Raw genomic sequence first — 18585 nt, 5'->3', positions numbered from 1 at the left:
CGCTGATATTCAACCTGTACTCAGAGCCACGGGCGCCCATATAAAAGTTTTTAGGGGGGCAGACGTGAAGATGTTGCACATTATATTTTGTATACTTTGGATAACCATATATAGTTTAAAGCACCCGAAAAGCTAGGGGGCCCACGGCCCCCCTGTCCCTGGGTATGAGCGCCCATGCTCAGAGCACATTTTTGAAGAGGTTCTAAAACATATTGATGAAAGCATCTCAATAAATGGACTAACCTGCGGTATGCAGCTGATACAATAGTGTTTTCCAATACCACAGAAGGGCAAAACTTAATAAACAAAATAACGGAAACAAGTAAAACATATGGACTAGATATAAAAACCAGCAAAACCAAGCTAATGACTAATGACCATCATAAAGCAAAACATAACTGGAGTAAATCTATATGTGAAGCAAATGAGAATTGAACGTGTCTCTCAATACATCTACTTGAGAACTATAATCAATGAGTCGTGGGTTAATACTCAAGAGATTAGATGTCGCATCGGTAAGGCAAAAGGTGCGTTCTTGACTATGGGCTGTGCGTTCAAGAGACATAACCTCACCCTAAAAACAAAAATAAGGCTCCTTAAATGTTACGTGTACTCAGTGCTTCTATAAGGAATATAAACGTGGACATTGAAGGCAGAAACTCTATCAAAACTTCAGGCTTTTGAGCTATGGTTGTACAGAAGGATCCTGAAGATACCATGGACAGGCAAAGTCACTAATGAAGAAAAACTACGGAGAATGAACACAACCACATTTAGGCAACATCGTGAAGTGCCGTAAGCTGCAGTACTTGGGACATATAATGAGAAATCAAGGCAGCTATGAGTTGCTCCAGTGCATTCTACAAGGTAAAATTGAAGTAAAAAGGGCCCCAGGACGAAGAAGAATATCCTGGCTTGCTAACCTGTGAACGTAGTATGGAAAGACCTCAACACAACTATTGCGTATAGTAACCAACAAAGTCATTATTGTCAGAATGATCGCCAACGTTAGGAACGGACATGCATTCTAAGAAGAATTGATAGTTTCCCACCTTCAGACGTCTAGGACGAATTTGGTAACTACCACTGTGACAGTGACAGTTTTAGTTGACATACTCCTCCAATAGGTCTAAAAGTGGGAAACTATCAATATAATGTCAATTTATAGTTTTCTAACGCTAAATTTCCCACCTCTACTGGTTTCATTTCGTTTTATGTATTTCACAACGTGTTATGTTTTCCATCTTTTGCGTCATTTTGCCGGTTATTAGCGCGCTTATTACTGTATATAAATATAGGTACATGGTACATACATATAAATGATATGTATTTCTATTTTTAGCAACGTTTTTCTGCTTCATAAGTACGACAACCATATCATGGTCAACAGTGGTGCTTCCAAAATTATCAAATATTGAGACAAGTCCCATCGGAAGAATGGTGGACATGGAAGAAGAAAGTTGGATTTCATCTATTTTGATTTTAAGTGCCATATTCAGTGTCTTCATTTCGGGATATTTAGCAGATAAAATAGGAAGGAAATGTACTTTGTTGATAGGTGGTATGCCGTATCTACTAAGCAACATTATTCTTGCGTATGCATCATCGGTGTACCTGTATTATATAGCTAGGTTTCTAATGGGTTTTACTTTAGGAACTGTTGCTCTTGTGCCTGTATATATTAGCGAAATCAGCTACAAAAATCATAGAAATGTATTAGGACCTTTAATTTGTTGTGCTACGTGTTTTGGTAGTGTATTTCCTAACTTGTTGGGACCCTTTGTCTCCATGAAAACGTTTAGTTTGCTACAAGCCGCTCTGGCTACAATTTATTTGGTATATTTTGCGACTCTGGGAGAGGAAGGTCCGCAATTTTACCTAACCAGAAATAAGGAGTTTCAAGCAAGGGCAGTATTAGAACGATTAAGAGGTGGTTACGAAGATATTGACGAAGCATTTGCGCAAATTAAAAATGGATATAATGAAGAAAGGCAAGGGACATTAAGAGATATTTTAACTTCTAGGTCTTTAAAAAGTGCGTTTATTATGTGTACGGTACTACTGATTTTGCAGCAATTTTCTGGCATTGTTGCAATAGCTTTTTATGGACAAACACTTTTCGAGAAAAGCAGTATACAACTATCTCCAGAGTTATCTGTTATTGTACTGGGAATGGTTCAACTGGTGGCGAGCTTTATAACTCCTTGTGTAAGCATAAAATTTGGCAAAAAAACTTTATTATTTATCTCAGGAGTATTAACAGCGCTGTCACAAATAGTTCTAACTATTGATAGTTATTTCAATGGATTTGTAAGGTTCGCCCCAGCTTTTAGGTATTTACCTCTATTCTGTCTTATTATATTTATTATCGGTTACAGTCTAGGTCTTGGACCACAACCCTGGATGCTAACGGGAGAATTATTTCCAACCAGAGTAAAGACAGTTATTAGTTCTGTGAACGGCTTCACAATTTTTGTTTGTGCCTTTTTAATGACCAAATATTATATGCACATTGTAAGAACTATAGGCATGCAAGGTTATTTTCTTTTCAGTGCCATATGTTGTATTATTGCCACAATCTTTACAAAGTTTTATGTGATTGAGACGAAAGACAAGAGTCTTGAAGAAATACAAAGAGATCTATCTAGGTAATTTTATTACCACAAAACTTATATAACTGTACAACCAAAAACGTGTATTTTGATTTAGTCATACTGTCCCTTTTTCTCAACTTTTAAAATGAGTTTTGAAACATGGGTACATTGGATTCCCTCTGGTGTTACGTTCAGTACTTGGTATCTCCTTTTGATTTTCTGTTATGTAGTAGGTACTAAACAATTTACTATTGATTATAAAAATTCAGTTTTTGGTTCTTTACAGATATAGAAGTACATAGGCAAAATTGAAAAGTTGCATGGAGGCAGTTTTTAAAACCGTGCCAGTTATTTCACTCTATTCTGTAGTATACGGAGTGTTTTTTAAATAAGCATGACAAACTAAGGGATAATTCTGCATGAAAAATAATTCAATTTTTTTTATAAACGTGTGTTAGCAAATGTTTCGTTTCCAAGTTTCTTTTCTCTTAAAAACCGAAAATTTAACCGGCGGAGATATGCAAATGAAATTTGGTGGGATTCAAGAGGTACCTACCTAGTTAGTGTGCATTTTGTGACATACAATTTATAATTAAATATTTATCATTAATGTAGTAATGGTCTGAATTTTTTAAAGAAAAAGAAAAGAGTTCTTCACCGATGTATTTTAAATTAAAAATGATTTTTAAATTCTTTATTCAATTTTTGAGACAAAAACCTTTCTTTCGCTTTTTCATATGTGGCGCCATTTTTATGCAAAAAACAAAACATCTTAATGCTTACAAAATATTTGAAATAAGTAGTAGTACCTAAGTAAAATAAGTTTCTATACATATGGAAACTTACTTCGAATACTTAAGCATTAAGCTGTTTTATTTTTTTTTCATAAAACTGCGCCTCATATAAAAAAAGAGAAGATATATTTTTGCTATAAATTGAATGGGGAATTCAAAAATGATTTTTAAATTGAAATATCTCAGTGGCGTACTTTTTTTTTTTATTGAAAATATCCAAATCATTAACCGTCTGCGCGCAAGTGATAAATATGGAATATTAATTGTATGTCAAAAAATGCGCAATAAACACTTCTAAAAACCCTCCAAATTTCATTTGCATTTCTCAACCGGTTTAAGCGCAATAAACAAATTTTCGGTTTGTAAGAGTTTAACACCCCGTATCTTGGAAACGAAGCATATGCGGACATACGTTTATAGAACAAAATATGATTATTTTTTCATGCAGGATTGTTCCTTAAAGTTTGTCATACCTAGAAAGAACCGGATGGACAGTATGGACAGGCATAATTAACAATTAAAAAACTATGATCTAAATTGAAGTTAGACCCGATCACTTTTCAGAAGCTTAAAAAGGAATGTTTAAACTTTAATCAAAGTTATTGATACCCTTAAAAATACTAATTTAAATGAGTTTTTAAGCCTCGAAAATGCGTATTTTCGCATTTTTTAGAATTTAAATCGCCTATAACTCGAAAACTGTCAATTTTTGAGAAAAATCACAAGATACCTTTCTTGTTTAGAATGACCCAAAAAATCTAAAAATATATTTTTTGGAGCAACAAAAGGTGATCTTATGTATTTGTTTAAAAAAATTGTTTAAACAATTTCTGCCCAAAAATTCCGTCCGGCACCCTTCAGATTTGTTTAAAGGGGACATTTTTGAATATGAATCCACAGAGAAACCGAATTAGAAATGTTTTTCAGACGGGAGCGGTCTCACCACGTGGACTATTTTATATTCTTAATATTAGACCAGTTTAATTCTAGTCGATGACTGAGCTGAGTAGTTCTCTGACATACTGAATCTGTGATGAATAATTTTAACTATATAGCATAATTTTGGTACAGTCTATCTATAATCTACAGGGTGTTTCATTAATACTTGGAAATATTTTACCTGTACATTCTTATAAAACATTTAACCCAAATCACTTAAGTAAAATGTGGCTCCTTACTGAGTTGCTGGGTGTATTATTTATAAATTGAAAACTATTTGTACCCAGTACTATTATAACCATTTGACATATCCTTGTCATACTTGGCAGCAAATGTAAGTACTGTACGCCCTACTAAATAATGTTAAATAAATGTTTCTGACTACTACCAGAGGCGTACGATGGGAGAAAGTCATTGATTGACCCTTCCCAAATTCTACGCTACTAATTAACAGATTTGCAATTTTAGTGTAATTTTTGGATTTTCCAATACTTTTTTTGTAAATATTATACTCCTCATTCGTAATGATAAAGTCATTAGTTTTCGAGATATCTGAAGTTAAAAATGAAACTGGACAGTTATTTTATACCTATAGTATTTACATAGACGGTATTGGAGAATCTAAAAATTATGCTAAAATATCAGTTCAGTCAGTGGCGTAGAATTTGGGAAGAGCCAACCATTCACTTTCCTCTTTCATACGCCTCTGGTAATAGTCAGAAACTATTATTTAACAAAATTTAGTAGGGTGTACAGTACCTACACTTTCTGTCAAGTATGACACGGATATGTCAAACAGTTTTAAAATATTATTCTTTTAAATAAATTATTCATTATTTAAAACTTTAGAAACTATTTGTACCCGGTACATTAAAACTGTTAGATATATCCTTATCACACTTGGCAGAAAGTGTAGGTACTGTATACCCTACTAAATTATATTACATAATCCTTTCTGCCTACTACCAGAGGCATAAAACATGGGAAAGTGAATGGTTGACCCTCCCCAAATTCTATACCACTAACGTAACTGCTATTTTAGCATAATTTAAATTCTCCAATACTTTCTACGTAAATAATATACTCTTCATTCGTAACGATAAAATCATTAGTTTTAGAAATACTTGAAGTTAAAGACGAAGGATCATAATATACTAATCAAAATAACTGTGTCGTTTAATTTCTAACTTCGGAAATCTCGAAAACTAATGACTTTGTCCTTATAAATGAGAGTATTATACAGGGTGTCCCGAAAAGATTGGTCATAAATTATACCACACATTTTGGGGTCAAAAATAGTTCGATTGAACCTAACTTACCTTAGTACAAATGTGCTCATAAAAAAGTTACAGCCCTTTGAAGTTACAAAATGAAAATCGATTTTTTTCAATATATCGAAAACTATTTGAGATTTTTTATTGAAAATGGACATGTATCATTTTATGGCAGGAACATGTTAAAGCCAAATTTTAGTGAAATTTGTCAACCCCATCAAAAATTTATGGGGGTTTTGTTCCCTTAAACCCCCCAAACTTTTTTTTACGTTCCAATTAATTCATTATTGTGGCACCATTAGTTAAACACAACGTTTTTAAAACTTTTTTGCCTCTAGGTATTTTTTCGATAAGCCCGTTTTTATTGAGATGCGACTTCTTTTTCAATACATTTACGTAAAAATTTTATGGGGGTTTTGTTCCTTTAAACCCGCCAAATGTTTGTGTACGTTCCAATTAAACTATTATTGTGGTACCATTAGTTAAACACAGTGTTTTTAAAACTTTTGCCTCTTCTTTTTTTCATAAGTCACCTTTTATCGAGATGTAGCTTCTTTTTCAAAATATAGGTACCTAAAAATGTAAATTATAAATAAATTTTCAGATTATTAGCAGGTCTCTATAATCGTACTTATATTAACCATATACAAATATGTGGTGGATTCGACAAATATTCAAAATATCTCGATAAACACTGGCTTATCGAAAAAGTACTAAGAGGCAAAAAAAGTTTTAAAAACAATGTGTTCAACTAATGGTGCTACAATAATAATTTAATTGGAACGTACACAAAAGTTTGGGGGGTTTAAGGGAACAAAACCCCCATAAAATTTTTATGGGGTGCACAAATTTTACTTAAATTTTTTTTTAAGATGTTGCTGAACTAAAAATGCCACAAGTCCATTTTCAATAAAACATCTCTGAGAGTTTTCGATATATGAAAATAAAATCGATTTTCATTTTGTAATTTCAAAGGGCTGTAACTTTTTTTGTGTGCATTATTGTATATAGGTAAGTGGGGTTCAATCAACCTATTTTTGACTCCAGAATCTGTGGTATAATTTATGACCAATCTTTTCGGGACACCCTGTATATTAGTTACATACAAAGTACTGGAGAATCGAAAAATTGCACTAAAATAGTAAATCCGCTAGTAGCGTAAAATTTGGGAAGGGTCTCGTACGCCTCTGGTAATAGTCAGAAACGATTATTAAACATAATTTAGTAGGGTGTCCAGTACCTACACTTGCTACCAAGTATGAGATGGATATGTCAAACGGTTTTAAAGTACTGAGTACAAATAATAGTTTTTAATTTTTTAAATAAAACACCCTGTAACTCAAGCAGGGGCGTAACAGAGGGCCCCGCAGCATGAAGCTTGCAGGGGGGCCCCCAATCGCTTAAGGGCCCCATCTTGTCATCTGATATTATGTAAAAATCTGTTATTCTTATATTATTTTTACGTTGTCTGTTTAAATTTAAAAACGTAAAAATTTCTAACTAGACGTATTTGTCAAGTGAATCATTTCATAATATCTAGAAACTTAATCCCTTCCGGCCCGGCCTACCGAAATTTACCGAAATACGAATTTAAAACAAATTTCAATTTCATAATATTTTTGTTTGCTTGTTATGTTAAAAATATCTATTTCTAACAATTTTAGAACTAATTGGTTCCCACCAAAGCCATAAATTCCACAAAAAAAAATAAAAATGAAATTAAAAAAATAAAAAAAAAATCCTACGCATTACTACAATCTTCTTCGAGCCACTTACAAGTGGAAAGTTATGTTGCAAAATTTTTCATTGAGTTATCACGAAAAATGATAAAAAGGTGGATTTTTTCTAACGGCGCGACTACTCCCGGGTTAAAAGGGGCCCCATTTCAAATTCTGCGGGGGGGCCCCAACGGAGTTTGTTACGCCACTGAACTCAAGTAAGGAGCCACATTTTATTTAAGTGATTTGGGTTAAATCTTACTATTTTGAGCCAAAGAATCTACAGTTAAAATATTTCCAATTATTAATGAAACACCCCGTATAGAATTGTTATTTAAATATGCCCTGAAAATTGTGTCGTGTAGTAGTTCAAAGAAATAAGGGAAAAAATATCCTGTTGGTGACACAACCCCCTCCAGGCCGAAACTAAATTTTTTGAGTAGTATGGACATCTATAATAATAACCTATACGCTCTGAGCTTCGCTGGTGGCGCTCCTAGCGGATTACTGGAATTATCTTTCACCGGTAATTTTTAAATTTATTATTTAATTGTTATCGCTTAACATTTACAACGCAAAAAATTAATTAAATTGTAATCGATTTTTTTAAGATTTTGCTAATCATTTTGACGTTTTATTGATAAAATATGAATTTCTTACTTCGGATACTTTCACAATTATCGTGTAGATGGCGCTAAGATTTTTAGATTAAATTATAATTACATATTACGGAACATTAAAAAAACTTAAATTCAGTATTTAAAACGTAAGTATATTTAAGGTAAAAATATACAGGGTGTTTCATTAATAATTGTCCATACAGTAACTGGAGAAACCTTAGCACAAAATACGAAGATTTTACCTAAAACACTTATATAAAATGTGGTTCCTTACTGAGTTACAGGGTGTTTTGTCTAAAAATTTAAAAACTATTTTTGCTCAGCATTTTAAAACTATTCGACGTATCCTTTTCATACCTGGCAGAAAGTGCAACTACTATACACACTACCAAACTATGATACACAAACGTTTCTAGCTACTACCAGAGGCGTACAACAGGGGATAGTGAATGGTTGACCCTTCTCAAATTCTACGCTACTGAAGGAATTACTATTTAGTGCCATTTTTAGATTCTCCAATACTTTCTTCGTAAATAATATACTCTTCATTGGTAACGATAAAGTCATTAGTTTTCGAGATATTTGAAGTTAAATATGAAACGGTACGGTTATTTTAATTAATGTAGTGTGTCGCTTCATTTTTGATTCCAATTATCTCGAAAACTAATCATTTTATCGTTACGAATAAAGAGTATATCATTTACGTAAAAGGTAGTGGAAAATCAAAAAATTACATTAAAATAGCAATTTCGTCAGTGGTGTAGAATTTGGGAAGGGTCAACCATCTACTATCCCCTGTCGTATGCCTCTGGTAGTAGCTAGAAACGTTTATTTATCTTAATTTAGTAGGGTGAACAGTACCTACAATTTCTGTCAAGTATGATAAGGATACGCCAAATAGTTTTAAAGTACTGGCTACAGATATTTTTACATTTTAATCATATGAATCACATCATAAATAATTAGTCAAAATAACTGTGCCGTTTCATATTTAACTTCAAATATCTCGAAAACTAATGACTTTATCGTTACCAATGAAGAGTATATTATTTACGTAGAAAGTATTGGAGAATCTAAAAATGGTACTAAAATAGTAATTCCTCTAGTGGCGTAGAATTTGAGAAGGGTCAACCATTCACTATCCCCTGTCGTACGCCTCTGATAGTAGCTAGAAACGTTTGTTGTATCATAATTTGGTAGTGTGTATAGTAGTCGCACTTTCTGCCAAGTATAAAAAGGATATGTCGAATAGTTTTAAAATGCTGAGCAAAAATAATTTTTAAATTTTTAGATAAAACACCCTGTAACTCAGTAAGTAACCACATTTTATTTAAGTATTTTAGGTTAAATCTTCGTATTTTGTGCTAAGGTTTCTTCAGTTACTATATGGACAATTATTAATGAAACACCCTGTATACCACAGCTTTGACCAACTAATATTTTTTATAATTAATGATTTTAATTTTAATTTTACATTAATCACTTTGACATTTATGTCAAATTTCCGGTAAACGTTTACAGACTTGCCACTACTGGCGCTCGAGAATTTGTAAATATCCCCTCTACGTACGAGCTCACAGCGGATATATTAAATATTTCCTGCAGCCGATTTTGATAATATACATAGTTATAAACAAATGAAGATCAAAAAACGGTAAATTTTCGATTATTTCGTCTATTACCAAAAAGTTAAGCATTTTTAGCAAAGGACCAGGCAACACTCCTTATGGAAAAGTGGTCCCGGTCAAATTTAATGAAAGTTTGGTCAATGATACATCTTGGTGTGTAGATTAAAAAAGTCCATGGCACCTGGGTCTGAATAACTACTATTCTCGAGTTACAGCCTTCTGAAGTTATTGGATTCGAGTGCTCGGTTTACGTTAAGTGCACTAATTTACGGTCAAGTGAACGAAAATATTTATTATTAGAAGAAGAGAAACTCATGTTCTTCATACATACTTGCATGTTGTAGACTAAAATACCGCCAAAATTTTTAATTTTAAAGACCATAACTAATAATAATTAAATAAAAATTTTACATTATTCGTGGTCAAAAATAGTTGGATCGTATTTTAGTCTTCAGAAAACCTCCGAAAAGAATTCAGAAAACTAAAGAAGTGCGGTATAAAATGTGCTACTAGATCGATATAAGCATTATCATGTTTTCAAGAATGCTTCTCAGTTATGGAATACCAGCAAAACTACAGTTCCGCCTTATCTTTAGAAAACTACTGAACAGTGGCGGATCTGGGGGGGGATGGGGTAATTCCACTCGTAACATGTTCCAGAATAATTAAAGAAAAAATTGTTGAAACATAAAAAAATACATTAATTGACATGAAACTTGTGCCGCATATCAGATATAAGACAGGTAGAGAACATACACTTGATTTCAATACAAAAAAAAAACAAAGTAAATGGTAGTTTGTAAATGCTAAATATTAATTACAATTGTCTATGGAAAAATCGGGTTTAAATCATCTTCGACTATTCGTATGTTAACATTTTGCTGAATTCGGTTAGATGCATCATATGTCGTGTTAACTAACGACTTATCAGGATACTTAACATTGGGTTGATGTCTTGCAAAGCCTAAAAACCATAACACACTGATGATATGAGCACAAGTACCTACAGTTCTCACACCAGATTGACAGGTACAGTATTACCCGTTAATCGGTTCTTCTACAGGCTCATCTTTATCACTATCTTCATCAACCGTATAGGAAATGAATACTTGATGTTTTGTAGCTTGTCGAAACCTAGAAAATATTCGAACTCTTATGAATCCCGGTTTATCTATATTCTCATCAATTTGAAACTCTTCGTCATTTTCTCTTATTATTTTATCTTGTATGTAAGATGGTGCCAGTTTAATTTGATATATCCCAATCGTAAGGTCTTTTAGGTACTCTAAGTCGAAAACAGGAAAGTTAGCAAAATAATGATTATGAAGCCTTCTCCACTGACCATTTCTTCTATATGATTATACCTAAGTATGAATATTATAGTTGTTATAAAAATAGCCCTACAAAATTATTCTCCATAATATTTTTTATTAAAAAGCTCAGCATCATTGGCTGTAGAACCACTGGTGGACCTCGGTCTGTTCGAGAATCAGCTTCCATTCCATTCTATCCTCCGCCTTGGTTTTACAATTTCGTACTCTTAACACCCATAACTCATCTTCTCTGGTCCTTAAATCGTACTCTGGGCCATGGGCGCCCATACCCATGGGCAGGGGGGGGCGTGACCCCTGGCTTTTCGGGTGCTTTGAATTATATATGGTTATTCAAAGTATACAAAATATAATGTGCAACATCTTCACGTATGCCACCCCCCTAAAAAATTTTATATGAGCGCCCGTGCTCTGGGCTTACGTCTTTTCGTCACACTATCCGCTCTTTGGTTATAAATGTGTTTTGATGGCTCCATCTCGTTCATTTTCGTTAAATAAAGTTATTTCATTAATTCTGGAACATGTTACCGGTGGAATTACCCCTATCCCCCCTAGATCCGCCTCTGTTCAGTAGTTTTCTAAAGATAAAGCCGAACTGCAGTTTTGCTGGTATTGCATAACTGAGAAGCATTCATGAAAACATGATAATGCTTATATCGATCTAGCAGCACATTTTATACCGCACTTCTTTAGTTTTCTGAAGACTTTTCGGAGGTTTTCTGAAGACTAAAATACGATCCAACTATTTTTGACCACAAAGTCATATACAACACGCAAGTATGTATGAAGAACATGAGTTTCTCTTCTTCTAATAATAAATATTTTCGTTCACTTGATCGTAAATTAGTGCACTTAACGTAAACCGAGCACCCGAATCCAATAACTTCAGAAGGCTGTAACTCGAGAATAGTAGTTATTCAGACCCAGGTGCCATGGACTTTTTTAATCTACACATCAAGAAGTATCATTGACCAAACTTTCATCAAATTTGACCGGGACCACTTTTCCATAAGGAGTGTTGCCTGGTCCTTTGAGAGTAAGAAACTCATAAATCGTATAAAAAGCTTCAATATGGCGTTCGCTGAATATATCTATCCTTATTGGTTGCTTAGAAGATTGCAAAATAAATCATAAATTTTGAGTTTTTATAAATACAGTAATACTTTGGATAGGTAGTTTATGACAGAAGAAGATTTAAACTATTAATTTAATTAAAAAAAAATGACAAAAAATAATTCTAAATACAGTACCACAAAATAAGTTTACACTGTTTAAAAATACTTTTTGTCATTTTTTTTTAATTAAGTTAATAGTATAAATGTTCTTCTTTCATAAACTGTCAGAAGTGTTACTGTAATCTAATAATTTTCTGACTTACAGTGTTGCAAAAAAAATGAATTTGCGCTAGACAAATTAAATAACTTTTAAACTATTTGACCAATTGCTTTGAAATTTAAAATATAATTTAAGCACAAGGAGTCGCAGCATTTCGTGTAATAAGAAGGTTCTAACTTAATTTTTACGTAAGTTATGAATATTTACAAAATCTCAAAATTTTTTATTTATTTTGCAATTTTATAAGCAACAAATAAGGATAGAAATATTCAGCGTCAGCCATATTGAAGCTTTTTATATGCTTTATGAGTTTCTTGTTCTCAAATTTGTTTAGAATGCTTTTCTTATGGAAATTTAATAGAAATTTAATAGAAAAAAAGTAATAGACGAAAAAAGCGAAAATTTACCATTTTTTTATCTTTCGATTTTGATTCGTTTATAACTAAACTCCTGGACAAAATTAACGCACCATTTTAATTTATCTAAATATTTACAATACGAACACAAAATAAAACTAAGTTACAGTGAAATAATAATAAACACCGACAAATAAGTCCAACATGACTTAATGCGTAAATAAGCTAGCATAACTCCAAATTGCAAAAAGAAAAAAATCAGTAAAGTAACACAATAAAATGCATCTGGGTCAACACTAATACCGTGTAGGCCCTCCTCTACTTCTTATGACTGCATTTACGCGTCGAGGCATGCTTGATATCAAATGTTCAACAAAAGCTTGCGGAATATTCTCCCATTCTTCAATAACGGCCTCAATGAGCTGGTTGTGATTGACAATAGGGGTCTACGACTTCGAATCTTTTTTTGAGATAGTCCCATAGATGCTCTATAGGATTCATGTCCGAACTGTTAGGTGGTCACTCTAATAATGGAATATCAACATCATTTAGGTAGTCAATAACCTGTCGAGCCACATAAGGACGAGCGTTGTCTTGCATGAATAAAAAATTAGGTCCAAGAAACGGAGCAAAAGGCATTACATGTTCGACAATGATGTTGTCTAAGTAATAATGGATCTCATTATTAATCATAGATCTCGTACGTATGGGGACCAACTCCGTACGAGCTTCAAAACAAATTCCCTCCCAAAACATTTTAGAGCCACCACCAAAATGTACTTTAGGAGAGATATTGCAGCTGGCAAACCTTTCTCCTCGCCTTCGCCAGACACGCTCACGACCATCTGGAGCTTTTAGGCTTACTCTAGTCTCATCGGAGAAAGGAACTCGTTTCCAATCATCGATGGTCCAATTTTGATGCAATCTTGCAAAATTCAATATCTGAACCCTGTGTTCTCTGGTAAGCAAGGGTTTTTTGGCTGGTTTCCTGTTGCTCAATTCTGCTTCATGTAAACGTCTTCTAACTGTTCGAGACGATATCGCGATATTTCGAACATCTGCTAGTTCATTTTTTAGCAAATTGCTGATGACTTTCCTATCTCTGAGAGCACGTTGTCTCAAAAAACGATCATCAATTTGATTAGTGTAACGTTTTCGCCCTTGCCCTGGTCTTCGATGGTACGACCGTGTTTCATTATATCGCCTCGCCTTGCTACTGATGCTGGAATGATGTCTTCCTAACAAACCTGCAACGTATCGCATTGAATATCTTTCATCTAGGAGAGTCGATGCTCGCACTGCCTTCTCCATTGACAAATTTCTTTGGCGGTTAATTTTTTTATTTGATTTTTATGCAAATGAACTTCCAAACATGCATGTGACAATAAAAAGCTTGTTTCTCATAAGCACTTTGCTTTAATCGGCACTTTTTATGAAAAGTTTAAAAACACGACTAATATTAGCTTACATAACACCTGTAACTGTCAAACAAGGTTTATAGGCAACTTGTCGTACAGTAAATTATCAATAAATAAAGGTTATTGAGAAAAATATGAGTGGTGCGTTAATTTTGTCCAACTAAGCTAATGCCTATAGTAGAAAACAAAAAACTAATACCACCACACCAATTTGGGTTTATAAAACAACATTCAACAATACAACAGGTACATAGAATTGTAGAGAGAATCAACGAGGACTTTGAAAATAATAGGTACTGCTCGGCGGTATTTCTGGACGTAAGTCAGGCATTTGATAAAGTCTGGCATAAAGGCCTATTATGTAAACTAAAACAAAATTTACCTACAAATTACTTACTATATACTCTTAAAGTCATATACTACCAACAGAAACTTCCAGGTAAAGTATGAGAATGAATACACAAACATACAACAAATTCTCGCTGGGGTGCCCCAAGGAAGTGTACTAGGACCTATATTATACCTTATATTCACTGCTGACTTACCGACAGATACACATATCACTACAGCCACATTTGCGGATGATACGGCAATACTATCATCGAACAAAAATCCCAAAATAGCCTCAGAAATCTTACAAAATAATCTAAATAAAATTCAACAATGGATGACAAAATGGAGACCGGTGTTACCTTAGCCATAAATTTCATCCATAAATTTTTTTTTCATATTTTCACAGAAATTTGGTATAAATTTATCAAAAATGAATAAAACAGATAATATTGACAAGAAAAATGTTATATGTTATATATGTTTGGAAAAAAAAATTTAAACGGGCGATGTATTGACGGTGAGTAGATAATGCCACTCAAATTCAAAAATCCTTTATGGATGGTACGTTAGTCAACTTTTTTTCTCAGTTTTTTGTTAAATTCTCAAAGTAAATATAATAAAGCATAACATATAAAAAAATCGTGATGGAGGTATTTTCCAAAACAAGAGAAAAAAATTCTGAAACTTGGATGTATTGCGCGCTATTCGTTAATACGTCTCAAATTCAAAAATCCTTTATGGATGGTACGTTAGTCAACTTTTTTTCTCAGTTTTTTATTAAATTCTCAAAGTAAATATAATAAAGCATAACATATAAAAAAATCGTGATGGAGGTATTTTTCAAAACAAGCGAAAAAAATTCTGAAACTTAGATGTATTGCGCGCTATTCGTTAATACGTCTCAAATTCAAAAATCCTTTATGGATGGATCGTTAGTCAACTTTTTTCTCAGTTTTTTGTTAAATTCTCAAAGTAAATATAATTAAGCATAACATATAAAAAAATCGTGATGGAGGTATTTTCCAAAACAAGCGAAAAAAATTCTGAAACTTAGATGTATTGCGCGGTATTCGTTAATACGTCTCAAATTCAAAAATCCTTTATGGATGGTACGTTAGTCAACTTTTTTTCTATGTTTTTTGTTAAATTCTCAAAGTAAATATAATAAAGCATAACATATAAAAAAATCGTGATGGAGGTATTTTCCAAAACAAGCGAAAAAAATTCTGAAACGTAGATGTATTGCGGGCTATTCGGTAATACGTCTCAAATTCAAAAATCCTTTATGGATGGATCGTTAGTCAACTTTTTTTCTCAATTTTTTGTTAAATTCTCAAATTAAATATAATTAAGCATAACATATAAAAAAATCGTAATGGAGGTATTTTCCAAAACAAGCGAAAAAAATTCTGAAACTTAGATGTATTGTGCGGTATTCGTTAATACGTCTCAAGTTCAAAAATCCCTTATGGATGGTACGTTAGTCAACTTTTTTTCTCAGTTTTTTGTTAAATTCTCAAAGTAAATATAATAAAGCATAACATATAAAAAAAAACGTGATGGAGGTATTTTCCAAAACAAGAGAAAAAAATTCTGAAACTTGGATGTATTGCGCGCTATTCGTTAATACGTCTCAAATTCAAAAATCCTTTATGGATGGATCGTTAGTCAACTTTTTTCTCAGTTTTTTGTTAAATTCTCAAAGTAAATATAATTAAGCATAACATATAAAAAAATCGTGATGGAGGTATTTTCCAAAACAAGCGAAAAAAATTCTGAAACTTAGATGTATTGCGCGGTATTCGTTAATACGTCTCAAATTCAAAAATCCTTTATGGATGGTACGTTAGTCAACTTTTTTTCTATGTTTTTTGTTAAATTCTCAAATTAAATATAATTAAGCATAACATATAAAAAAATCGTAATGGAGGTATTTTCCAAAACAAGCGAAAAAAATTCTGAAACTTAGATGTATTGTGCGGTATTCGTTAATACGTCTCAAGTTCAAAAATCCCTTATGGATGGTACGTTAGTCAACTTTTTTTCTCAGTTTTTTGTTAAATTCTCAAAGTAAATATAATAAAGCATAACATATAAAAAAAAACGTGATGGAGGTATTTTCCAAAACAAGAGAAAAAAATTCTGAAACTTGGATGTATTGCGCGCTATTCGTTAATACGTCTCAAATTCAAAAATCCTTTATGGATGGTACGTTAGTCAACTTTTTTTCTCAGTTTTTTGTCAAATTCTCAAAGTAAATATAATAAAGCATAACATATAAAAAAATCGTGATGGAGGTATTTTTCAAAACAACCGAAAAAAATTCTGAAACTTGGATGTATTGCGCGCTATCGTTAATACGTCTCAAATTCAAAAATCCTTTATGGATGGATCGTTAGTCAACTTTTTTTCTCAGTTTTTTGTTAAATTCTCAAAGTAAATATAATTGAGCATAACATATAAAAAAATCGTGATGGAGGTGTTTTCCAAAACAAGAGAAAAAAATTCTGAAACTTGGATGTATTGCGCGCTATTCGTTAATACGTCTCAAATTCAAAAATCCTTTATGGATGGTACGTTAGTCAACTTTTTTTCTCAGTTTTTTGTTAAATTCTCAAAGTAAATATAATAAAGCATAACATATAAAAAAATCGTGATGGAGGTATTTTTCAAAACAAGCGAAAAAAATTCTGAAACTTAGATGTATTGCGCGCTATTCGTTAATACGTCTCAAATTCAAAAATCCTTTATGGATGGATCGTTAGTCAACTTTTTTTCTCAGTTTTTTGTTAAATTCTCAAAGTAAATATAATTAAGCATAACATATAAAAAAATCGTGATGGAGGTGTTTTCCAAAACAAGCGAAAACAATTCTGAAACTTAGATGTATTGCGCGCTATTCGTTAATACGTCTCAAATTCAAAAATCCTTTATGGATGGATCGTTAGTCAACTTTTTTTCTCAGTTTTTTGTTAAATTCTCAAAGTAAATATAATTAAGCATAACATATAAAAAAATCGTGATGGAGGTGTTTTCCAAAACAAGAGAAAAAAATTCTGAAACTTGGATGTATTGCGCGCTATTCGTTAATACGTCTCAAATTCAAAAATCCTTTATGGATGGTATGTTAGTCAACTTTTTTTCTCAGTTTTTTGTTAAATTCCCAAAGTAAATATAATAAAGCATAACATATAAAAAAAACGTGATGGAGGTATTTTCCAAAACAAGAGAAAAAAATTCTGAAACTTAGATGTATTGCGGGCTATTCGGTAATACGTCTCAAATTCAAAAATCCTTTATGGATGGATCGTTAGTCAACTTTTTTTCTCAGTTTTTTGTTAAATTCTCAAAGTATATATAATTAAGCATAACATATAAAAAAATCGTGATGGAGGTATTTTCCAAAACAAGCGAAAAAAATCTGAAACTTAGATGTACCTATTGCGCGGTATTCGTTAATACGTCTCAAATTCAAAAATCCTTTATGGATGGTACGTTAGTCAACTTTTTTTCTCAGTTTTTTGATGAACATATAAAAAAAACGTGATGGAGGTATTTTCCAAAACAAGAGAAAAAATTCTTGGATGTATTGCGCGCTATTCGTTAATACGTCTCAAATTCAAAAATCCTTTATGGATGGTACGTTAGTCAACTTTTTTTCTCAGTTTTTTTGTTAAATTCTCAAAGCAAATATAATAAAGCATGACATATAAAAAAATTGTGAAGGAGGTATTTTCCAAAACAAGCGAAAAAAATTCTGAAACTTAGATGTATTGCGCGGTATTCGTTAATACGTCTCAAATTCAAAAATCCTTTATGGATGGTACGTTCAACTTTTTAGTCAACTTTTTTTCTCAGTTTTTTGTTAAATTCTCAAAGTAAATATAATAAAGCATAACATAGAAAAAAATCGTGATGGAGGTATTTTCCAAAACAAGCGAAAAAAATTCTGAAACACACACACACACACACACACACACACACACACACACACACACACACACACACACACACACACACACACACACACACACACACACACACACACACACACACACACACACACACACACACACACACACACACACACACACACACACACACACACACACACACACACACACACACACACACACACACACACACACACACACACACACACACACACACACACACACACACACACACACACACACACACACACACACACACACACACACACACACACACACACACACACACACA

General features: G+C 32.7%; 1 protein-coding gene across 1 annotated transcript in view; it reads left to right on the top strand.

Moving 5' to 3' along the window:
* The first annotated feature begins 373 nt into the window (after positions 1 to 373).
* The window catches only part of LOC126882647 (facilitated trehalose transporter Tret1-like), a 52599-nt gene continuing 34387 nt past the window's right edge, over positions 374 to 18585 (top strand). The window contains exons 1-2 of the mRNA XM_050647621.1: positions 374 to 515; positions 1343 to 2648. Coding sequence (XP_050503578.1) covers positions 374 to 515; positions 1343 to 2648 — 1448 coding nt within the window. The remainder of the gene's footprint in view (positions 516 to 1342; positions 2649 to 18585) is intronic.

This window comes from Diabrotica virgifera, chromosome 3, assembly GCF_917563875.1.
Source record: "Diabrotica virgifera virgifera chromosome 3, PGI_DIABVI_V3a".
In the NCBI taxonomy this organism is placed as follows: domain Eukaryota; kingdom Metazoa; phylum Arthropoda; class Insecta; order Coleoptera; family Chrysomelidae; genus Diabrotica; species Diabrotica virgifera.
This window is presented reverse-complemented; position numbering and strand designations above follow the sequence as displayed.